General features: G+C 35.4%; 3 protein-coding genes across 5 annotated transcripts in view; all 3 read left to right on the forward strand.

The window, feature by feature from the left end:
• Positions 1–2,694, forward strand: LOC140862035 (putative late blight resistance protein homolog R1B-16). Its single transcript, XM_073265041.1, has one exon. The coding sequence runs from the start codon at positions 1–3 to the stop codon at positions 2,692–2,694; it is 2,694 nt and encodes an 897-aa protein (XP_073121142.1).
• Positions 2,623–25,826, forward strand: part of LOC140864518 (putative late blight resistance protein homolog R1A-10) — a 25,804-nt gene continuing 2,600 nt past the window's right edge. Inside the window, exons 1-3 of one of the 3 annotated variants that reach the window (XM_073268753.1) lie at positions 2,623–2,729; positions 17,632–20,285; positions 21,784–21,956. In XM_073268753.1, coding sequence (XP_073124854.1) covers positions 17,672–20,281 — 2,610 coding nt within the window. In that variant the 5' untranslated portion in view covers positions 2,623–2,729; positions 17,632–17,671 and the 3' untranslated portion in view covers positions 20,282–20,285; positions 21,784–21,956. Of the gene's footprint in view, positions 2,730–17,593; positions 20,286–21,783; positions 21,957–25,826 lie in introns of those variants that run through there. The other 2 variants (XM_073268752.1, XM_073268754.1) reach the window with 2 other exon arrangements.
• LOC140862036 (putative late blight resistance protein homolog R1A-10) lies at positions 11,583–13,088 on the forward strand. Its single transcript, XM_073265042.1, has one exon. The coding sequence runs from the start codon at positions 11,583–11,585 to the stop codon at positions 13,086–13,088; it is 1,506 nt and encodes a 501-aa protein (XP_073121143.1).

The raw sequence follows: 25,826 nt of genomic DNA on the forward strand, positions 1-25,826 counted from the left end.
ATGGCAGCAGCTTATGCAGCACTAATGTCTCTTATGCATACTTCAGAGATGATCTTGCACCCTTCCCAGCAATGGCTTCGTTTACACACAAACATGATCAGATCTCTCCTACAAAAGGTTCTTCTCCTTCAAGAATTTCTCGAAGATTATTCACACAGAGGCCACGAAGAAATGGCTGGATTGGAGAGACAAATTGCAGATATGGCTTATGCAGCAGAGGATGTCATTGAATCCCATGTATTGGATCAGATTCTAGCGCGATCTACGGGTGGTGAGGCAAAGAGCTCTACCAGCTTCTCTCAATATATTCATAAAGTCATAGAAGAAATGGAGGATCTGATAGAAAACAAATCATTCAGGATAAAAGAGACAATTGGGAAGTTTGAGGAAGATCCGACTTCCGTGGATTTTTCGTCTACTGTGCCGTCAAGATCAGCTCCCAAGGAGCAAACTACTATGGTGGGTTGTTCTGATGAGAAGTTGAATGAACTATTGAATATTCTGACAGGACAACAGTCAAATCTTCAAATGGTAGCAATTGTTGGAATGGGAGGAATCGGTAAGACGACTCTAGCTAAATATGTGTACGAACATCCACTTATTATGTATCACTTTGATATTCGTGCTTGGGCTACAATATCTCAAAAACATAATGAACAAAAAATTATTTCTGAAATGCTATCAGAAATTGGACAGAGCAGAGCAGAGGGTCTTTTAGGTGATGGTGAGTTAAGCCAACAATCTTACGAAAGCAAAGAAAAAGGTTGTGATGATGAACGGTTGGGTGGAAAATTGTACAAAAGCTTATGTGGTAGAAGATATTTGATTGTGATGGATGATTTGTGGAGCACTGATGCTTGGTATGCGATAAAACAATTCTTTCCGGATCATGGCAGCAGCAAGGGAAGTCGAATTTTGATAACGACGAGGGAAGGGAATGTCGTGGCGGACTTGAGCTGTTGTCTGCCTTTTCAAATGGAATTTTTAGACGCTGACACAAGTTGGGAATTGTTGAGCGAAAAGGTGTTTGGAGATGGAGAGTGTCCTCCCGAGCTTGAAAAATTAGGAAAGACCATTGCGAAAAATTGCGGAGGACTTCCTTTAGCAATTGTGGTGATCGGCGGACTACTTTCCAAGTCTAACAAGACGACGGTTTTTTGGGAGCATGTAGTTGAAAATTTGAACTCAATCATAAATTCAGAGGACAAGGAGAAATGCCAAAAGATATTATATTTGAGTTACAATAACTTGCCCATTCATTTGAAACCATTCTTTCTCTGCTTGGCTTTGGCTCGAGAAAGATCTTATATTTTTGAGATCCCTCGGCTCATCAAGGCATGGGTTTCTGAGGGATTCGTAAAACCGATGAGCGGTAAAAGCTTGGAAGAGGCAGCACATGAGTACTTAACAGACCTCATTGATAGAAACCTCATTTTGGATCTAGACCGAGGGGACCTTGGGAAATTAGAAGGTTGTCGCGTTCATGATCTCTTGACGGATCTATGCCTGAGTGAGGCTCAGAAAATAAACTTGTGTGGTGTGATAGATTTACAGAACCCAGCTATTCCTTCAGAGATAAAATTCATGCGTGGTATCGGTTTTCGTGACAATAGCTGGAAACCCAAAATATACATCCCATACGGCCTTGAGTTGGGGGGACAAGCATCACTAACTCGTTCTATTAGTAGTGGACAGGACAATACATTTTGGTTGTGGTACGCTACAAATTTTCGATTGCTGCGGCTGTTGGACACGGTTGATAGAGGTTTAAAATTTCTGGAGCTGTTGGATACGACTCGTACAACTTTTCCAAATAACATTTTGCGGCTTATTAACCTCCGGCTCATTTCATTCGACGGTAATTACCATGGGAAATCGATTTTGCGGTTTACTTCTTCCATATCCCTATTTTGGAATCTGCAGACTTTTCAATTAGTTCTTGGCCGCACCTTATCTCTACCACCGGAAATCTGGTGTTTGCCACACCTTAGGCATCTGGAGTGCACCACATGTGTTTTACCTGATCCTCCAGCTTCTTGTCAGATGGACAAATTGGAAAATCTACAGACTCTCTCCGATGTTGTAAATTTTAGGTGTAGTGAGGAGGTTTGTACAAAACTTCCAAATCTGAAGCAATTAAGAATTGTGTATGATCTATCCCCTGGAGTGAAATGGTCCTCCTTCCGCCTTCACAATCTTGTCCACTTGCAGAAACTCCGATCACTATTTTTCCAGGCACAAAGCCCGACATCTTTGAAATATCTCAGCTTCCCACTCTCTCTCAAAGAGTTGACTTTACTTAGATGCAGGTTACCTTGGGAAGATATAAGAATGGTGGGTTTATTGCCTAATCTTGAGGTACTCAAGCTCTTGTTCGACGCGTGTGAAGGGCAGACATGGTGTCCAATAGAAGGGCACTTTGTTCAATTGAAATCTTTGCGGATTCATCAAACTGATTTGGTACATTGGAGAGCAGACTGGACACACTTCCCAGTGCTTGAGATCTTGGTTCTTGAAAAGTTAAATTTGGAGGAATTTCCTCAGGACTTTGGTGTACACCCAACACTTGGACAAATTGAAGTGTTTTCTTGCGGCGATTCTACCAATGGTTGGGCAGAGGAAGTAGGAGACGAACAAGAGAACTTTGGAATGGACTTTCGAGTCAGAATTGTGCCAAAGACACAGGATGATTAAAGTCACGGACTTCAACATTTGCATCCTTTTTCGAGGTATTTTTTAAACCGATAACCTTTTTTTTAGACAATCTTTTCTGTTGTTTGTTGTTTGTTGTTTGTTGTTGTTTAGTTTTTTGTTTTTTGTTTTTCAAACAAAGCTATAAAATATATATTGTTTGGTTACCGAACCTGTTTAAAAAAATGTATTTTTACTAACTAAAATTCTTATTTCTATGCTTCTTCTAATCTAATAACTTTTTATGCGGATAAAGTTTTTGCATTCTGTATTTACTACATTACTCAAAAAATATGAGTGATTTATAATAATTGCATGGACATGAGTGACAAAATGATGTAAAATTTAGAGTCAAATTATAGATACTATAATTTTTGCATTTATTTATTTATTTATTTTACATATTGAATACAACATTTTAATGGTTGTCATCATATTCTTAAGTTCATTCTAATGAGAAGAAAATTATAAATACTAGCTAGTTACAGAAGCACACGTTTTGCGTGTGTATCATAATACATAAGATGTACATATTGGTTACGTGTAATAATAAATGAATAAATCAACATTAATCTATTTATTTAGTACATGTAAAGATGTGAAGAAATATAATTAAACTTGATATACGTTGTCGTAGGTATAATTGAAATTTATTTTTTTGGTGAGATTACATACATGATTAAACTGTTGTAAGACATATTAGTGTAGCTAAATATAAATCATTTTTACCATCTATTTTTGGTGAGATTACATACGTGTCAGATAGTCAGGAACAAAATTTCATGTGTCCAAACCATATCAAAAATAGCTTTCTAAAACCCTCAACTATTATAAAATAAAATAGTAGCTAAAGATAAATCATTTTTACTATCTATTTTTTCGTATAAACTATATATTGTTGAATTTTATAATTGAATCACTTATTTTTATTAATTTTATGAGTATTATTGGTGATTTTTTTCTTGAAAAATTTAGTATGTGATAAATTAAGAAGCAAGTGGATTATATTCTAAGTAAATTATTTTTATTTTTAATATTTGTGAGTATTATTAGTGATGATTTTTTATCTTGAAAAATATATAATCATGAGGTAAATTAGGGATAATAGCATTTTGACCCCCTGTAAAACATCAAAAGAGCATAAAACCCCCTATAAAACATTAATAAGCTAAAAACACCTTGTGTTCTTAAATCAATGGCTCACATGCCCCATGTTATCTTTTTAGAGTTTATAATAATATTTAATTTTGTGAAGACTTTTTTCCCCTTAATTAAAATATAACCAAATAAACTATTATTTCTCACTCATCGTTCTAGATGTGGAAGAATCTGACTCAACAGCAATCTCCACATCTCACGGCAACTGAATAAATTTTGAAATGCTGTATTTTATCTACTTTCATGTATATAGGATATAGCTTAGATAAGTTGTTACTTGTACAGTTCTATAAATGCTTGAAATGTGTAAATGATATATATCATTCAGAATACACAATCCTTTCATGGTATCAGAGCATTCTCTCCAACGAGATCGATCCTTTTTTTTTAATGGCTTCGTCATCCTCTGTCACGGGTGCTCCAAACCTTATAACCATTAATGTAGCAGCTCAACTCCTTGTCAAACTTACCAAAGTTAATTATTTCTCATGGAAAGCTCAATTCCATGCTTTGTTTTTTGGTTTGGATCTTCTTGGTTATCTGGATGGAACATCATCCTGTCCTCCTTCCACTATAACTCGTGATGACAAAGTAATCCCAAACCCGGATCATCTTCCGTGGCGTCGGCAAGATCAATTAATCCTCCATGCAATTCTGGCTTCCTTAAGTGAATCTGTTATTCCACTAGTTTCCTCAGCAACGTCAAGTCACGAAGCATGGACTCGGCTTTCACGTTTATATGCAAAGCGCTCTACTACTCATATGATATATCTCAAGGATAAGTTAACCATGACTACTCGTGGTTCGCTCTCTGTCACTGATTTTCTCTTATCCATAAAACAGATTGCCGACGAACTCACTGCTCTGGGTGATCCTCCGAGTGATGCCGATCTTCTTATTTATGCAACTCGTGGTCTTGGACCTGCTTACAAAGAACTTATTACAGCGCTACGGACTCGAGATTCTATTGTTCCATTTGAAGAATTGTTTGATAAAATCATCGATCATGAAACTTTCCTCCTTCACAATGACAAACAAAGTATTGAATCGGAACCTCCTACTGCCAATTTAGCCAAGCATTCCCCCTCATTTCACAAAAATTTCAAGCCTAAGTCACTGCCTCGTTCACATCCTTTACTACCAACTCCATCAATCCCTCCAAGTCCTCACTCCACTTCACGGCCACACCATACAACAAACATCCAAATTCAAATCCAATCACGTGCCAATACTGTGATAGGCCTGGACACACTGCCAATCGTTCTAGATGTGGAAGAATCTGACTCAACAGCAATCTCCACATCTCACGGCAACTGAATAAATTTTGAAATGCTGTATTTTATCTACTTCCATGTATATAGGATATAGCTTAGATAAGTTGTTACTTGTACAGTTCTATAAATGCTTGAAATGTGTAAATGATATATATCATTCAGAATACACAATCCTTTCATGGTATCAGAGCATTCTCTCCAACGAGATTGATCCTTTTTTTTTAATGGCTTCGTCATCCTCTGTCACGGGTGCTCCAAACCTTATAACCATTAATGTAGCAGCTCAACTCCCTGTCAAACTTACCAAAGTTAATTATTTCTCATGGAAAGCTCAATTCCATGCTTTGTTTTTTGGTTTGGATCTTCTTGGTTATCTGGATGGAACATCATCCTGTCCTCCTTCCACTATAACTCGTGATGACAAAGTAATCCCAAACCCGGATCATCTTCCGTGGCATCGGCAAGATCAATTAATCCTCCATGCAATTCTGGCTTCCTTAAGCGAATCTGTTATTCCACTAGTTTCCTCAGCAACATCAAGTCACGAAGCATGGACTCGGCTTTCACGTTTATATGCAAAGCGCTCTACTACTCATATGATATATCTCAAGGATAAGTTAACCATGACTACTCGTGGTTCGCTCTCTGTCACTGATTTTCTCTTATCCATAAAACAGATTGCCGACGAACTCACTGCTCTGGGTGATCCTCCGAGTGATGCCGATCTTCTTATTTATGCAACTCGTGGTCTTGGACCTGCTTACAAAGAACTTATTACAGCGCTACGGACTCGAGATTCTATTGTTCCATTTGAAGAATTGTTTGATAAAATCATCGATCATGAAACTTTCCTCCTTCACAATGACAAACAAAGTGTTGAATCGGAACCTCCTACTGCCAATTTAGCCAAGAATTCCCCCTCATTTCACAAAAATTTCAAGCCTAAGTCACTGCCTCGTTCACATCCTTTACTACCAACTCCATCAATCCCTCCAAGTCCTCACTCCACTTCACGGTCACACCATACAACAAACATCCAAATTCAAATCCAATCACGTGCCAATACTGTGATAGGCCTGGACACACTGCCAATCGTTGTTTTAAACTCTTTTCGCATCTTAGGCCACAACGTCCATTTGCAAATCATGTTGCTCTCCCGTCCCCACCTCAAAATCAATGGATTGTCGATTCCGGTGCATCCCACCATGTTACATCTCAGCTGTCCAATCTATCATTTCATCAACCATATGAAGGTCCCGATGATATTCACATAGGTGATGGGTCAGGTTTACCAATTACTCACACTGGTTCTGTTTCGCTTTCTCCTTCTTTTAATTTACCTAAAGTTCTCTGTGTTCCCTCTATTCACCAAAATTTAATTTCAGTTTCAAAGTTTTGTCGATCAAATCAATCTTCTATTGAATTTTTTCCATCCCATTTTGTTGTCAAGGACTTACATACAGGGACTCCTCTGCTTCAGGGAAAGAATCGACATGATCTGTATGAGTGGCCGAATGCAGATGTTGTCAATACAAATTCTGTTATGGCACTATCCACTGGTGTGGCTGCCAAAACATCTCCAACAATATGGCACGGGCGTCTTGGTCATCCTTCCTCCAAAATAATAAACAAACTTATCAAATCTGGTTTAGTGTCGTCCTTCACTTCCATACCCTCCAATTTTTTTTGTTCATCTTGCTTATGTAATAAAAGCCAACACTTACCATTTGGTGATTCAAGTTTGGTGAGGCGTGGTCCTTTAGACTTAATTTATACAGATGTTTGGGGTCCATCTCCAGTCCAATCCATTGATGGTTTTCACTATTATGTCATATTTGTAGATCACTTTACTAAATATGTCTGGCTATATCCTTTACGATTAAAATCTGATGTCCTTGTAGTATTTCGTCAATTTAAAGCTGTGGTCGAAAAATTTTTTAACCGTTCTATAATTTCCATATACTCAGATGGTGGTGGTGAATACATTGCACTTAAAAGTTTTCTAACCACTATGGGTATTCAACATTTAAAAACACCCCCTCACACTCCTCAACATAATGGTACTTCTGAACGACGTCACAAACATATCGTTGATATGGGGTTGACTCTTCTTCATCAAGCAAAACTCTCCAATCAATATTGGTCATATGCCTTTCAAACAGCAGTATATTTAATTAACCGTCTCCCAACCGAGATCCTTAATTTTCTCTCCCCCTATGAAAAATTATTTTCTCGCAAACCAAATTATAATAAACTTCGTGTTTTTGGTTGTCTATGCTTCCCTTGGCTAAAATCATACACTAACAATAAGCTTGAACCAAAATCTTCTCCATGTGTTTTTATTGGTTATTCACTTAATCAAAGTGCTTATTTATGTCAAGACTTAAAAACACAAAAGATTTATACATCTCGTCATGTTCGCTTTGTCGAAAGTGAATTTCCCTCGTCTTCTCTCTCTTCCAATGATTGGTCGAAATTATCAACTTCTTCGTGCTCAGAGTCTTTGCCAACAGAAGCCATACCAATGGGTGATGTCACAGCTGCTCCATTGCAATGTCTGCCCCGACACTTGAAGGATTCATTGTCGTCTCTTTCCCCGAATTCAGGTATCTCTGAAACTCCTTCTTTGCATCCTTTGAATTGTGTTTTCTCGCTCTCTGATTCTCCTGCAGATCATTCCTCGCACACTTGTCTAGATGCATCTACCCAAATTCAACACCCTTCATCCACTCTATCCTCTACTAGTCAACTTCCAGTACATTTGCCACAATCTCACCCTCCCTTAATCTCTCAACAACCTTCACATACCATGACCACTCGAGCCAAAAATAATATTTTTAAACGCAAAAGATTATACAATATCACTACGAATCACCCTTTGCCTGACTCTATCGAACCATCTTGTGTCTCCCAAGCTGTTAAACACATTGAATGGAGGAAAGCCATGTCCGATGAAATTACAGCACTTCTTCGAAATGGTACGTGGGAACTCGTTCCTTCCAACAATTCTCAAAATGTTCTTGGGTGCAAATGGGTCTATCGCATCAAAAGGAATCCCGATGGTTCTATCTTCAAGTACAAAGCTCGTCTTGTTGCTAAAGGGTTTCACCAACGGCCTGGTATCGACTTTCATGATACATTCAGTCCGGTAGTGAAACCGACAACTATCCGTATCATTCTTACAATAGCTTTGTCTCATGGTTGGCCCCTTCGGCAATTAGATGTAAATAATGCATTCCTTCATGGTAGCTTATCAGAAGATGTTTTTATGCAACAACCTCCAGGATTCTTAGATCAATCTAATCCCACGTATGTTTGCAAACTCCGAAAGGCAATTTACGGTCTCAAACAAGCTCCACGAGCTTGGTACAATGAGCTCAAGGGATTCTTGATTTCTTACGGCTTTGTAAACTCACTAAGTGATACTTCATTATTTATCTATCATACTGCTGCCATCACATTGTATTTTTTAGTCTATGTGGATGATTTAATAGTGACAGGAAACAATACCAGCTGCCTCAACAAATTCGTGCATGCTTTGGCTGGCCGTTTCTCAATCAAGGACCTTGGTGATCTCAATTATTTCCTTGGTGTGGAGGTACTGCCCACAGCCGCTGGTATGCTTCTTACCCAACACAAATATATAAGGGATCTCCTAGCAAAGACGAACATGACTGGAGCCAAAGAGTGCACTACACCGATGTCATCTACTCAGATTTTACGGCTTCATGATGGATCTAAACAAACAGATGCCACGAATTATCGGAAGGTTGTTGGAGCTCTACAATATCTATCTCTTACTCGGCCAGATGTGTCTTATGCAGTCAACAAATTGGCTCGTTTTATGCATTCTCCAAGCGAAACTCATTGGTCTGCTGCCAAACGAGTTCTGCGCTACTTAAAAAGCACCATTCACTTTGGTCTTTTTCTGAAGCGAAACCAGCAGCTCGATGTTACTGCTTTCACCGATGCCGATTGGGCAGGAAATCGTGATGACTACACGTCTACATCAGCTTACATTGTTTACTTGGGAGGTAATGCTATCTCGTGGTGTTCAAAGAAGCAAAGGACAATTGGCCGATCTTCTACCGAAGCGGAATACAGATCACTAGCATCATGTGCAACTGAGGTTCTCTGGATTAAAAATCTATTACAAGAGCTTCATGTCCTTTCGTCGTCTACTCCTAGCATTCTTTGTGATAATATTGGTGCCACATACTTATTTGTGAATCCCGTATTTCATTCACGAATGAAACACATAGCCATTGATTATCACTTTGTCCGTGATCATGTTGCTAGATGCTCCTTCTCTGTTTCACATGTTTCATCACAGGATCAACTGGCTGACACCTTGACGAAACCGCTGGCTTCTGCCTCTTTTCAAGCTTTGCGATCCAAGCTCGGTATCTCCAATGGGAGCACCGTCTTGCGGGGGCCTGTGGAAGAATCTGACTCAACAGCAATCTCCATATCTCACAGCAACTGAATAAATTTTGAAATGCTGTATTTTATCTACTTCCATGTATATAGGATATAGCTTAGATAAGTTGTTACTTGTACAGTTCTATAAATGCTTGAAATGTGTAAATGATATATATCATTCAGAATATACAATCCTTTCACTAGACACCTTTGATCGTGAAGCTTGACCAAAAAATGAAAGAAAACCTAATCCCCATCAATGTGATTACAATCGCTAATTTTTGGCGTTATTACTCCCAAATCGGTACATTTTCGTGTTCTATTTCTCTTACACTGCATGGATCTTTCCATTAATTTCGATGTATGGTATGGAGGTGAGTTTCGGGTTAATCGGAAGAGCATGTATCCGAAAATAATTTATGTTGGAGGGGTTGAAGCACGAGTTTAAAAAAGTGAACTTCGATAGGTTTAATTTTATGGATTTACATGCTCTGTACAAGTTGTGTGGTGGAAATAGGCTGAATGTTAAGTTTTTTTTTATAGAATTCCTGGTGTAGTGATCGAACACGATTTGGTACGTATTTATGAAGATTTGGAAGTGGCAAATATGTATTCATTGTATAAAGATTCAGACTTAGTAACCATATGGATTGAGGATACAATGGCAGAACCTGAAATGGTGTTAGATTCATTGGGAAATATCGTACCAGTTGAGGAATTTGTTAAATCTGGTCCCATGGGTTATATTGAATATACAAAGGATGTTCACAACAAAGAAGCTTCACCTGTTCATTTAGAGTTTGAGAATCCAGAGTTGGAGAATGATTATGTCCCCCAAGATCCTAAAATTCCAGCTTCTGCTCTAGTAATTGAGAATGAATTTTATATAAAAGTTCCAGCCTCTAAACAGGTACTTGATAATGAATGTAATCCCAAAATTTCAGCCTCTAACCAAGCACCTGAGAATGAAAGTGACCAAACTAATTTTGAACATCATGTTTCTGAACCAATACATGAGCATCAAACTGATACAAACACTTTTGAAATATTTGATTGTTTTGGTCCTGTCTTTTGTGAAGTTGATCCTTCTTACCAACATTTGAATCAAGACATTCCCACATTTGATGATCTTTTTAACTGTGATCATCATACTCTTCCTTTCCAAAATCCAAACCCTCATGACCCTGATCCTACTAATGTTTTTAGTGGTTCAGATGATGGCATTTTAGATTCTAGTGAATTTGATGATTCATCAGATGAATATTATTCAGCTGCATCATCTAAAGGAGGTTTGAAGGATGTTCAATCTAGCAGTGATGAAGATATTTTTGTTGAGAGTTTGAATACTGAGGGTGATGAAATTTCAAAGAAGAACAAATTGAAAAATGAGAAAAAGGGAAAGAGTAAAGTAGGTGAAAAGAGGAAAAAAAGTGAAACCAGAGCTGATTTTGAATGGTGCAGTGAGGCAGACGATGAAGATGATGATCTAAGTATGAAGGGATCTGATGAAGAGGGGCCTAGGCATCCCACTTTCAAAGATGGACAAGATATGAAGAATTTTTCACTTGTTGTAGGCATGAAATTCAAGAGTGCAAAAGAATTTAGGGAGGTTTTGAGAGATCATAGTGTTAGACATGGTTATGAATTAGTGTTGAAGAAAAATGAAAGGACTAGGATAACAGGTGAGTGCAAAAATGATTTTCTATATTTCAGGCGTGGAAGTTAAGCTCTACAATGATGGAGCAATGGACTTTCTAACGGCTAGCTCATATTTGGTATGACACTTTCTTGAAAGTAACTAGTTTTGAATCATACAACAGAAGCCATACCATTAACAGAAACCCGCAAAACATCAGACCAAAAACAGTACTTGTAAAGAGATCATAGGTAAGCATTGTCTATTAATGTAACAAAAGTTGTTATGAACTTCGTTACTCCTGCTTGAACCAACACTAACACTATCGATATCCTGATACTGTGTTCTCCTATATTCATCAGCAGAAGTTAAATTCACTACCGAAAGTTGAAGCTTGAAATATGGCAGCAGCTTATGCAGCACTAATGTCTCTTATGCGTACTTCAGAGATGATCTTGCACCCTTCCCAGAAATGGCTTCGTTTACACACAAACATGATCAGATCTCTCCTACAAAAGGTTCTTCTCCTTCAAGAATTTCTCGAAGATTATTCACACAGAGGCCACGAAGAAATGGCTGGATTGGAGAGACAAATTGCAGATATGGCTTATGCAGCAGAGGATGTCATTGAATCCCATGTATTGGATCAAATTCTAGCGCTATCTACGGGTGGCGAGGCGAAGAGCTCCACCAGCTTCTCTCAATATATCTATAAAGTCATAGAAGAAATGGAGGATCTGATCGAGAACAAATTGAAGAGTATAAAAGAGACTATTGGGAAGTTTGAGGAAGATCTGACTTACGTGGATTTTTCACCTGCTGTGCCGTCAAGATCAGCTCCCAAGGACCGAAATACCATGGTGGGTTCTGATGAGAAGTTGAAGGAAATATTGGATATACTCACTGGACAACAATCAAATCGCCAAATCTTAGCAATTGTTGGAATGGGAGGAATAGGTAAAACTACTCTAGCTAACAATGTCTACCAACATCCACTTATTAAGCATCACTTTGATATTCGTGCTTTGGCTACAATATCTCAAAAATATACTGCACGAAATATTATTTATGAAATGCTATCGAAAATCGGACAAAGTAGATCAGAGAGTCATTTAAGTGATGATCAGGTGTGCCAAGCCAAGTGTGATACTGGCGAAGAACGATTGGGTGAACTATTGTACAAAAGCTTATGTGATAGAAGATATTTGATCGTGCTGGAAGATTTATGGAGCATTGGGGCTTGGTATGAGTTAAAACGATTCTTTCCAGATCACTGCAACAATGGAAGTAGAATCATGATAACGATGAGGGAAGGGAATGTCGCAGCGCATTTGAGCTCTTGTCAGCCTTTAGAAATGGAATTTTTAGATGCTGACAGAAGTTGGGAATTGTTGAGCGAAAAGGTATTTGGAAATGGAAGTTGTCCTCCCGAACTGGAAGTATTAGGGAAGACCATTGCTAAAAATTGTGGAGGACTTCCTCTAGCAATTGTGGTGATCGGTGGACTCCTTGCCAAATCTGATAAGACGACGTTGTCGTGGAAGCATTTCGCGGAAAATTTGAACTCAATCATAAATTCAGAGGACAAGGATAAATGCTTGGAGATATTATATTTGAGTTACAATAACTTGCCTATTCATTTGAAACCATGCTTTCTCTACTTGGCTGTGGGTCGACAACCATATAATATCGATATCATATATCTCTTGAGAGACCTATGCTGGAATGAGATAGAAAAAATAGACCTGTTCCGTGAGATATATGATAAGAACCCAAAATTCATCTCCAACCTCCGTACTCGTCCATCTCTCTTGCAACCCGAAAGATCCGTCCCACGTACCCTGCATATAGTGGGACCGCCATCCCTAAGTCGGTTTACTACTACTGCGTCGGATGGCACAACGTAATACGTTGATATTCGTTTTGAATTATCAACTTTCTTGATATTTTTTTTTTTAAAAAAAAGACTTTAAAGTTTCAAACATATTTAAATCATTATGTTACTTTGTTTATTATTATTATTATTATTATTATTATTTTGAAAGAATATTTTTTTTATTCTTTTTTTTAAGAATGCTACTTTGTTTATATATAATTAAATTTTACTATCTCTATTATAAATATTTCACTTCCAATTGTGAATTTTCTCGATCTAGTCGCAGGAGTCGAGTGGGCAGAGCAACCTCGTGGGGGCTCAGGGGCAACGCCCCAAAAGCTCTTCAGATATGGAGATACCATAATGGAATAACTGCAGTAGGACTGTGATGCAATGAAATTGCAGATAGCAGGAATCTAATACATCTTAAAAATTGTGAGTTTAATTGTCAAATATCCACTTTGTCCTAGTGTGAACATTAAAATAGTGGGAGTTTAATTGTGGCATGCATGTTTTGTCCTTGTGCCAATCTAATCTATCTAATATCTATTATCTATCTATTACTCTTATAAATGTATGAGTTTCAATTGTGAATTTTTTAATTTGTTCTTCTTTATCTTACATACTATTAATTAAATATTTTTGTCATTTTCAATGTTTTTTTAGCTTTTTCATTCTATTTTCTAGATTAGTCAAGAGTAATTAATTTTTGTTTTATTCAAGGTATATTAATTGTTAATAGTTAATACATTTCTTAAAAATATTATCTATTATTATTATTATTATTATTATTATTATTATTATTATTATTTATATATTTATTACTCTTATAAATATATGAGTTCCAATTGTGAGTTTTTTAATTTTCCCTTCTTTATCATACATACTATTAATTAAATATTTTTGTCATTTCCAAAATTTTTTTAGGTTTTTCATTTTATTTTCTAGATTAATCAAGAATAATTAATTTTTGTTTTATTCAAGGTATATTAATTGTTAATAGTTAATTCATGTCTTAATAAAAAAAATTTATTAATTGAAATTTATCTTCATTTTGTGTCCATTGATTTATTATTCAAAGTAGATTAATTGTTAAATTTAATTCATTTTTTAAACTAAAGAATTATTATATTAATTGAAATATGTCTTAATTTATTTATTTGTCTATTTATATATATATATATATATATAAGTGACACTTTAGTTATTATCATTTTTTATTTAATAATTAATATTTTTTGTAATATTTATGAAAATTTTAGGGACTACAAATGTAATAAACATTATCAATATTTTCTTGTCCAAGGTAAAAAAATATACACATTTATTTAATAATTAATAGAGATATCTTATATACTATTAATTAAATATTTTTTTCATTTACAATGTTTTTTTTAGCTTTTTCATTCTATTTTTTAGATTAGTCAAGAGTAATTAATTTTTGTTTTATTCAAGGTATATTAATTGTTAATAGTTAATACATGTCTTAAAAATATTATCTATCTATCTATCTATCTATCTATTATTATTATTATTATTATTATTATTATTATTATTATTATTACTCTTTGTTACTATTATAAATATATGAGTTCCAATTGTGAATTTTTATCTCGGAGAATAATGTGCGTTGTACCACTATCGGGTATTCAAACTTCCATGGGATTATTTCCTTGTTTAGCTTTGCTTATACCGTTTTCCATTTTGAATTTCAAAAGAAAATATACAATAAAGAAAATTAATGACATTATATGAAAAATATAACATGTTTCATAATACAAGAATACATGAAAAATACAGGATGTTACATTCTAGTTCCACCAATATATTAATCAATGTCTTCGAAATCATTTAAAAAATCAGCAACATCGAAATGAGTTGAACCACTTGAGTGGTTACTGTTTTCAACAAAATTGGTCTCTTTTCATTTCCCTTTTGTTGATTCTTTATAGAGCTTACATAGGTGCTTAGGGGTTCGACAAATATGTGACCAATGTCCTGGAGTGCCACATCTATAACAAACACTCTCAGATCTTTTTGAGTGATTTTCATTTTCACTCGTGTTTTCATGCTGCCTTTTTGGTGGGTGGTTCGTGACGTTCTTTTGAGATGAGTTATTAAAATAACTATCTCGATTATTTTCATATCCACGGCCGCGACCATGACCGCGATCATTTTTACGTCCACGTCCATGCCCACGTCCTCGACCAAAATCTTGTCTATGCCTTTGATTTTGGTTTTCATTTTTAATTACGACATTTGCTTCTGGAAATGCCGTTGATCTAGTGGGTCGGGATTGATGATTTCTTACTAACAATTCGTTGTTCTTTTCCGCCACAAGAAGACATGCGATTAGTTCAGAATATCTCAAAAATCCACGTACTCTATACTGTTGTTGTAGAGTTATATTTGATGCGTGGAATGTGGAAAATGTTTTTTCAAGCATTTCCATTTTAGTAACAACATGCCCACAAAATTTCAATTGCGAGACTATTCGATACATCGCAGAATTGTAATCACTGACTTTTTTAAAGTCTTGGAATCTCAACGTATTCCATTCATCACGGACGGTCGGGAGTATAAATTCCCTTATATGCTCAAATCTTTCTTTCAGCCTTTTCCATAAAATCATTGGGTCTTTTTCTGTGAGATACTCAAATTTCAATCCTTCATCAAGATGTCTACGTAAAAAAATCATAGACTTTGTTTTTTCTTGTGAGGATGATATATTATTTTCTTTCAAAATATAAATTGTTATAAATATTAGCAATTATGCACACGCTATGCGTGTGTTGTATATAGTATACAAATATCAATATCAAAATATAAATGAATGTAATTTAGATGAGTTATTTTGAATTTTATAATATACATAGAAAAAATTAGCTTAGAATAAAATGAGGTAAGAATACTTTTAAAAATGAGAATAAAATTTATTATATAAAACGATAAATTGATGAGAAATGCAAAACGATTGGAAAAAAATTTGAAAAATTGCAAGTGATTTCAAATTTAACGTGGATTTGTGAATTAAGTTAAAAAAATGGGTTAGTGGTGTGGAATGAGAAGTGGGAGGTTAATGAACCAATTAAAAAGTTAAAAATCAAATAGTAGAGAAAGGGCAAAAAAGAAAATAATAAAGTTGGTGTCCTCAAAAACAGTTTTTATAAGCCCCTCAACTATTATAAAATAGTAGAGATTATGGTCATTCAAGAAAAATTATTAAAAATAAAAAATAATTTAGAAAATTTTAAAATTATGAAAATTTGAAAAAAATTGTCTACATTTTTTAAAAAAATATAAAAATACCAAAATGTCATTTCTAATTATGTATATATTTTTTTGAATTATATTTCATTTTTAATTATGTGTTTTTTTATTATGTGTGCTTTTTAATGTAAATCAATTGTGTTTTTTTTTAAAAAAATAACGTTTAAGTTTAAAATTTAAGTATGCGTAAATGTATTGATATTCTCAAGTAGGTGTAATTTTACTATTTATTAATTCAAATACAAAGTTAATAAATTGAATAAAAAATTAATATTTCAAAATATTCTCTGCAACTTCATCTAGCTACGAATATACAATGAAATTATGAACGCTGACACTAACGTGCAATCAAGTTATCAAGTTCGCGACATTCTTATACATGCTCTTAGTATACAATATTGTATATGTATCGTTTGACATTATTAGTCCACGAAATGAGCATCTTGCAAAATTAACGTTATGTGAAGATACTTCTACAGTGTTAATTAGAGAATAAGTGAAAGATTTCATCCAACAGGAGTACAAATGCATTTAATGATAGATAAACATTAAAAATGACTACTTGCAACAACTTGAAGAAGCACGAACACATACAAATTTGTATTTAGACTAACCATACATGGTGAAGGGCAAAATGATATACAGTAAATTATAATATATGTAATGCCGAAAACAAAAAATATGATAGAAAATAAAGACTAATTGAAGCAGATGAAAGTACAAAAACGTAAAAGGATTAAAACACATGCCAACCTAAAAAGATATGCAACTCTAGCAAAAAGATAAGAACACAAAGATCAAAAAACCGAAATATAATTGAGATACTGGATAACGAAAGTTATCAATATTTATCACTGAAGAGCCAAAAGAAAACCAGAAAACAAAAACAAAAACAAAATTAAACAAAATAAATAAATAAATAAATATATTGAGAAAAAAAAAACCATATATCAAATTGATAATATCAAATTTAATCTCTGTGAAGTGCAGTAATGTAATAATTCACTTTATTATTACAATGTGACTTAATTTCACTACAACGCACGGTTACGAGTTTAAAAAAATAACAAAAAAAATGCAGCCTGAAAATGAGTTTTTCTTTTTCTTTTTCATTTTCAAAGCCTTTAATTAAGTAGGGTCTCCACACTATTCATATTACGTAAATAACCAAAATAATCATTTTTATTTTTGACCTTTCAAAGAAATAAATGTGCAAAAATGACAATGGTCCATAATCCAATAATTAACTACTCAGCAGAAGCCAATCCTATCCTGATGCTGTGTTCTCTGAAATATATCTGCAGGAGCCAAATTCACTACTGAAACTTGATTTAAGCTTCAAATATGGCGGTGGTGGCGTATGCAGCTCTAATGTCTCTTCTGAATACTTCAGAGTTCATCTTGCACCCTTCCCACCAATGGCTACGTATAAACATATTACAGATTGAGTCCTTGCAGCAAAAGGTTCATCTCCTTCAAGAATTTCTCGAAGATTATTCACACATAGCCCACCAAGAAATGGCTGGAGTGGAGAGTCAAATTGCAGCTGCAGCTTATGCAGCAGAGGAAATCATCGAGTCCTATGTATTGGCTCTCATTCGAACACGATCTTGGGGCAGCGAGGCGAACAACTCGACAGGCCACTTCTCCCAATTTATCCATGAAATTATAGAAGTGATAGAGTATCTGATCGAGAACAAGCTGACGAGGATAAAAGAGAGTATTGGGAAATTTGAGGAAGATCCAACTTTCATAGATTATTCGCCTGCAATGCCGTCAAGATCAGCTCCCAAGGAGCAAGAGACTATGGTGGGTTTCGATGAAAAGTTGGAGGAAATATTGGATATACTCACTGGACAGCAATCAAATCGCCAAATCTTAGCAATTGTTGGAATGGGAGGAATCGGTAAGACCACTCTTGCTAACAATGCCTACCAACATCCACTTATTAAGCATCACTTTGATATTTGTGCTTGGGCTACAATATCTCAAAAATATAGTGCTCGAAATATCATTTATGAAATGCTATCAGAAATTGGACAAAGTAGATCAGAGAGTCATTTACGTGATGATCAGCTGGGCCAAACCAAGTGTGATACTGGTGAAGAACAATTGGGTGAAGTATTGTACAAAAAGTTATTCGGTAGAAGATATTTGATCGTGCTGGACGATTTATGGAGCATTGAGGCTTGGGATGAGATAAAACGATTCCTTCCAGATTTTGGAAACAGAAGTCGAATCATGATAACGACGAGGGTAAAGAAGGTGGCAGAGCAATTGAGCTCTTGTCCGCTCTTTGAACTGGATTTGTTAGATGACAACAGCAGTTGGGAATTGTTGAGCGAGAAAGTTTTCGGACATCAACAAGGCTGTCCTCCTGAACTGGAAGAATTAGGGAAGACCATTGCGAAAAATTGCAAAGGACTTCCTCTAGCAATTGTGGTGATTGGCGGACTCCTCGCCAAGTCGGATAAGACAAGGGATTCATGGAAGCATGTCACAGGAAATTTGAACTCAATAATAAATTCGGAGGACAACGAGAAATGCCTGGAGATGTTATATTTGAGTTACAATAACTTGCCTATTTATTTGAAACCATGCTTTCTCTACTTGACTGTGGCTCGACAACCATATAATATGTATATCCCTATGCTCATCCAGGAATGGGTTTCTGAAGGATTTCTAAAACCAATAAGAGGTAAAAGCTTGGAAGAGGCAGCACATGAATACATAGCCGAACTTGTTGATAGAAACCTCTTTATAGTTAGTAGCCGAGGGGTCTCTGGTAACTTACTACGTTGTGGTGTGCATGATCTCTTGATAGACCTATGCTGGAGAGAGGTGAAAAAAATAAACCTGTTTGGTGTGATATATGATAAGAAACCAAAATTCATCTCTCACCTCTTTACTCGTCCATCTATCTTGGAACCCCAAGGATCCGTCCCACGTTCCCTTGATATATTGGGACAGGTATCACCAAGTCAGTCTATAACTAGTGGGTCGTATAGCGCGCCATGGTACGCTAGTCATTTACAATTGTTGAGGGTGTTGATAATGACTGATTCAATTCTACCTGATGAAAACTCGGAGCTAATGAACCTGCGGTTCTTGTCTTTCCATGGTCGTTTGGATGGGAATTCTATTTTGAGGTTTTATTCTTTGATGTCCCTGTTTTGGAATCTACAGACTCTGCGAATTGATAGTTCCTTATCTGAGCCTATATTTCTGCCACCGGAAATTTGGTGTTTGCCACACCTTAGGCATCTCGTAATTGAGAGATGTGTTTTACCTGGTCCTCCCATTCAAAAACATGATTTTCATATTTTGGAAAATCTGCAGACTCTGGCCACGGTTGTATATTTTAGGTGCACTGAGGAGGTTTATAGAAGACTACCAAATCTGAAGGACTTAGGAGTTCTGTATGGTCGTCTACCCCCAGGAGTGGAATGGCCCTTCTTTCAGCTGCACAATCTTGTCCACTTACACAAACTCCAAATACTAAATTTCCAAGTAGATAGCTCGATATCTTGGAAATATCTAAGCTTCCCACTGTCTCTCAAAGAGTTGAATTTAAGTGGCTGCAGGTTACCTTGGGAAGATATGAGCATTGTGGGTTCATTGCCTAATCTAGAGGGACTTCAGCTTTGGTTCCACGCATGTAAAGGGAAGACTTGGTGTCCAACACAAGGGCAATTTGTTAAATTGAAAGTGTTGCTGATTGGGGAGATTGAATTGGTCAATTGGAAAGCAGACAAGACGCACTTCCCAGTCATCGAGCGCTTGATTCTTGGATATTTAAATTTAGAGGAATTTCCTCAAGAATTTGGGGAACACCCAACACTTACAAAAATTGAAGTGGTATCTTGTGGCGATTCTACCAAGGGTTGGGCAGAGGAAGTAGGTGAGGAACAACAGAGCTATGGAAATGAAGGCTTTCGAGTCATAATACTTTGACGAGGTATTGTGTTTTTCATCAATCTATTTACACTTCTTAATGTTAATTACTTTGACAACAAAACACGTAGCAGCTATACATATGATGGTGGTGATCGTCTGAAAAATGAGACTTGTCCAGTATTCTTTTTGGACTATCAAATTTCTTCATAATTTTATTTTTATTTTTTAAAAATGACTTTCAAACATATTTAAATGATTATGTTACTTTGTTCTATTATAATTAATTTTTAAAATATAGATAAAATATATGATTGAAAATTTTTAAAAAAATAGAAGTTTTTTGAGATGGTTTTCTATATCCGTGAAATAAGTTGATGGAATATATATCTATTATGAAAAATAATAGCTTTTAAGGGTGTTAATTGGTCAATTCGGTTCGGTTCGATTTGTTTTTTTCGATTTTCGGTTTAAGAAATATATAATCCGATATCTGAATCGTTTTCCTTCGGTTCGATTTTCTACTAAATCGGTTTGGTTATTTCGGTCGGTTTAATTTGGTTTTGATATAATTATTTTAATTAATATTACAAATATATTTTAAAATATAATATGTTATCTTTTAAATGATTTGTGTGTATAACCTTTAAATTCAAACTCTAAATGACTTAAATAAATAACAATCAACTAAATATCATTAAAAATGATTATCTCATAAAATATATATTACAAATAAATATAATAATTTAATAAAATTTTGGTTTTTTTGGTCGATTCGGTTTTGAGATTTATAATCCGAAACCGAACTAAATAAATTTCGATTTTAACATTTATATCCGAATTTCAAATTTCAGTTTTTTGTTCGGTTTGATGTTTGGATTTTTCGATTTTTTCGATTTTATCCGAAGTTTGAACACCCCTATCACACGTAATGTGTGCTCACAAAATATAAAAATAGATTCAATATAGTTTTATAAAACTATAAGAATCAAGGCTTTTCGTTAACAAAATTTCACAAAATTTCAAATCTTTGTTAACGAAAAAGCTGAGAATTGCTTCTAAAAAGCTCTCCGAAACAATACCTTAGTCTCCGTTTGGATAAGTACTTATAAAAAGTTTTTTTAAAAAACTGTTTATAAAATTTATAAAAAAATATTTTAAAAATAATTATGTCTTTGGATAACTTATTCAATAAATTTCCTATGCAAGAAATGGTGAACTTTATGTGGTTATGTGTGGTTATGTTATATATATATATATATATATATATATAGAGTTTTGCTATGCTGCTCACTAACCGTGCCAACTTTTGTGTCCATCGTGTGCAATAGTTGAGTGTTTTATACATGGTGGGCACAGAGGTTGACACGGTTGGTGGACATCATAGCAAAACTGTATATATATATAATTTTAATGTGTTTTAATCACAAACTATTTGTTCTCGAAATTTTTCCAAATCAAATTACAAAGTATATATTATTTCTTTATTTTTTTCGTTGCTTAATTCAGTTTTTTGATTTTTTCATAGCCATTGCGCTCATGATTTCAATAACATCATGCAGGCTATGTGATCTGCGATTCACGAGCTCGAGCTTAATTTGTTTCACATTTTTTTCTATTTCAATAACATCATCCTTTTAGTGATATTTTGTGGTTGTAATATATATACAAAGAGATTTTTAAATCATGTTGTACTTCAAAAAAAATACTTGCTATCTTGATAAGTGAATTTTCATATTTGGGCATGACATTAATGTTGGGATTCGTGATTCTCCCATCCAAAAATGCAGCGGAATTTAAAATTTTTAATAAATACTTTTAACACAAATATATCTTGGATGTCGTATGGATCTAATAATCAAATCATTTATAGGATGTTTAAAATTAAATGACCTTAAGCGATACACGCTTGGCACTAAAATTATGTTTTTCGTAGAGATTGAAAAATCTAACGACACAAATTCTAACGCTTGGAATAGGGATAACCGAATTTGGCTTACAAATTGAGTAAAATTTTCAAGTCATACATACTTGTATTTATAGATTTAAGAGTATCCTTGTAGTGACCCGCGCCGTGATCACCTACTAATCAGAACTTAAGCATGCAATTAACTTAATTAAACATAATCAGAGAAATAACATCGGAAAAATCTTAAAGATATACAATTCCAAGATAAATAAATCTTGATACAACCAAATCGAATATATACCGAAAAAATCTTAATCTAGAAAATCCTCTGATGACCCTTTCTACCAAGCCCTGGTCACTGAACAACCACTGATCTCGCTCCTGGTCCACCTGCAAAACCTACCCCGTCGAATGGGGTGTCCGAGATAAAAGCAGGGACGTGAGCGCTAACGCCCAGTACGTAAAGTATTGAATATATAGATCTATATGATGCATGAAACATGAACTATGAATGTTCTGGATAACTGGGATCATATCCGGAAAATCATGCTCAGTACATAGGCGCCACCAGTATGCGCATGCTGCTCCGAAGATCCAGTGGGTGCCACACATACTGAACTAGATCTTGGACTATCACCGTCCTGGGTAAACCGCACACGCTGCCCCGTCGATCCAGTGGGTGTCACACGGTACCCGATCGTATAATAACAACAACCCTAGGGCTGAGCGACCCTAGAACAACTGGCTATCTCAAAAGGATATCAGGCTCAACATGGTATGCAAATGCCGCATATGAACCATGAACAGTATATCATGCATATCATGATAAATAATAATGCAACACATAATTATGCAACATATAAACATGTATATTCAGCTGGTTATCTCAGTCTGTACTTACAGACCTTAGTTATAATAGGAAAGCTATACCAACTCTAAGATCCAAGCCTATAGTCCGCACTACAATGCAAAGTACTCATGCATTACAACCTTATTCTAAAAGTTTTAACTAAACTATAATATACTCCCTATTTACTATAAGGAGCCAGAGCTATACCTGTGTCCGTCATCAGCCCGCTGATGAAGACTGCCCCAGAACTTGGGCACCGCTCCGCCGCAACCCCGGAGTGCCTGACCAACCTCCGGACCAAGCCTAGGAAGGCTGGAAACTACCTAGAACAGCCTAGAACCGAGAGAGAAATGAAAATTTGGTGTGAAATTCTGAAATTCGGAGGACCTATTTATAGGCGGAGTTCGGACGGTCCGAACTGGGTTCGAAAGGTCCGAACTGCCACTTGTCCCAGCCATTTTGACACTTGGGCTCTGCTGAGTTCGGACGGTCCGAACTGGTCCGCATGCTCTGAACTGCTTTGGTCCTTTCGAACTCGTTTTGGACCCCCGGGACCTATCCTGCCATTTTCGGACGTCCCGGATCTGACTTTTCACTTATTTTTACCAAATAATGACTCCTTAAACATGTTTTGACACTTTTAAAATTATATGTCATTTTTTAACATGTTTAAAATCACTTAATCTTGTAAAATGGAACCGGGCTACTACAATCCTAGTCCTACTAGTAATCTTTAAACCTAATGGACTTTCTACAATATTAATATAGTCCAACTAGAATTAATTTTGCACTAATGGGCTTTGACTCTCTAGGCTCACGTGCATTTTAACCTATAAATAAAATTCACCATAATCACGATTGACCATCAGTTATCACCGATGTGACGAATATAAATTACTCGTTATTATGACACCAAGTTTGAAATTTCGAAATCACTGATCCAAATTAGGAACTTCCTAATTTGATCATTTCCACAGAAAAATTCCAAAAATGGAATTTACATTATAAAAACTTTTATAAGTCATTATATTTGATCCTATCAAATTATTTTCTCCAACTTCAACTCCTTGAATTGACTATCTCAACGGGAACAAGAAAATTAATACTTGTGTGACCCTCAATAGTTTGGGGATACAACTAGCCGTGAGTTCACAACTCATTGTGGTTCAGGACATTGTCTTAACTTCAACTCCTTGAAGTGACTATCTCAACTGGAACAATAAAACTAATACTTGTTTGACCCTCAATGGTTCGGGGATACAACTAGCCGTGAGTTCACAACTCCTTGTGGTTCAAGACATTGTCCTTTATGCGGGCTTACCCTAATTAGACGCATCCTATGCATCAACTATTTGATCACAGAATGTCAAAACTCATTTATGTTTGGACACATCAAATCATGGTAAGAGTCCTAGTAGTATCCCCTATGATTTCTCAGGTATAACTGATAGTGCCTGCAAGAACATTTTGACTACGATTACAGTACAGTATTGTCTCTTCATCTCATATATCCCGATCGAATCTTCAACCAATGGTACATCGAGGATTGATCGATATTCGATAATCATATGAAACACATCAGAAGATACATAGTGACATCGCATGTTCAACTAGAGAAACTCTTTTTCCTAAATCACATATCTTGCTCTGGCCAGAGACTCCACACACTAATATCTCTTCAGATCACAAAGGATATCCATTCCCGTAGGAGAGCAGTGAATCCCAGTCTACAATGCACTGGCTCCTATATGTGTCACAAATACACCCAACCTTGTCACCTGATAACCCTCACGGAGTCGGTAAAGGAGTCAAAGTGCAATCCTAGCACGTAAAGCCTCGGTGTTGTCCCCGGTAATAAGGACTAATGGTATACTACCATAATCACAGACTTATACACTCGATAAATGATAACCACTTGAAAAGTCCTAGGGAGGGTAGTTAAGTGAACTCATCACTTGAGCACTCATCTTGTATTTTTTAACATCTCTATGTCCTTACCAATGAAACTTGGTATATACACTACATCACAGATGCTAGTCGCAAACTCAAACGCCATTTATCCTTATTAGGTGGCTCAATTGACTAGGAACTTATTTAGAATATACAGTAACTTTAATATGTGTTTTATGATTGTCATCATATATGCAATCTCATATTGTACTATAGTATATTAAAGGTCTTTGTTAATATAGTTTGCATGAGTATATAGATAAAAAAATGCCAGAAAAAATACAAAATGTAAATTATATTAAAATAAAGATTGTTTATTACATTTGAGTCAATAAAATCCCTATCCCACAATTGACCGGCTTGCAGGGCATCTGCTTTAACAATGCTCTTGAATGTTCTTGAGAGTTGTCGTCTGAAGTCCTTCGTGTTTGTGCGCAGAAATCTTCTTTTATAGATTGGAATCAAAGATCAAAGATTTTCTTAGTTAGAGTCCTACATGAATAAGAAAATAATGTTAAGTAGGAATAAAACTCTATCAAACATATCAAATCATATTTTGAATATATTTTATAAACATATATCACATGTATTCATTTTCAAGATATAATTAGATTACGGTAAATATCTATCCTATGTATATTTCGAATTTCATAGAATATTTACCATATTTTCTATTTTGTCAAGAAAGAAAAATCGAATAATAATAAATTTAGCCAATGTTGAAAATTTCAAGGAATTAAAATTCCTTTCATGGTGATTGGTGGACTGTTCACCAAGTCTGATAAGACGATGGATTCATGGAAGCATGTCGCAGGAAATATGAACTCAATCATAAATTCAGAGGACAATTACGAGAAATGCTTGGAGATATTATATTTGAGTTACAATAACTCGCC

Source organism: Henckelia pumila, chromosome 4, assembly GCF_033568475.1.
Source record: "Henckelia pumila isolate YLH828 chromosome 4, ASM3356847v2, whole genome shotgun sequence".
NCBI lineage: Eukaryota > Viridiplantae > Streptophyta > Magnoliopsida > Lamiales > Gesneriaceae > Henckelia > Henckelia pumila.

Excerpts from the sequence above, each read along its gene's own strand:
- LOC140862035 (XM_073265041.1), top strand. The coding sequence starts at position 1 with ATGGCAGCAGCTTATGCAGCACTAATGTCTCTTATGCATACTTCAGAG.
- LOC140862036 (XM_073265042.1), top strand. The coding sequence starts at position 11,583 with ATGGCAGCAGCTTATGCAGCACTAATGTCTCTTATGCGTACTTCAGAG.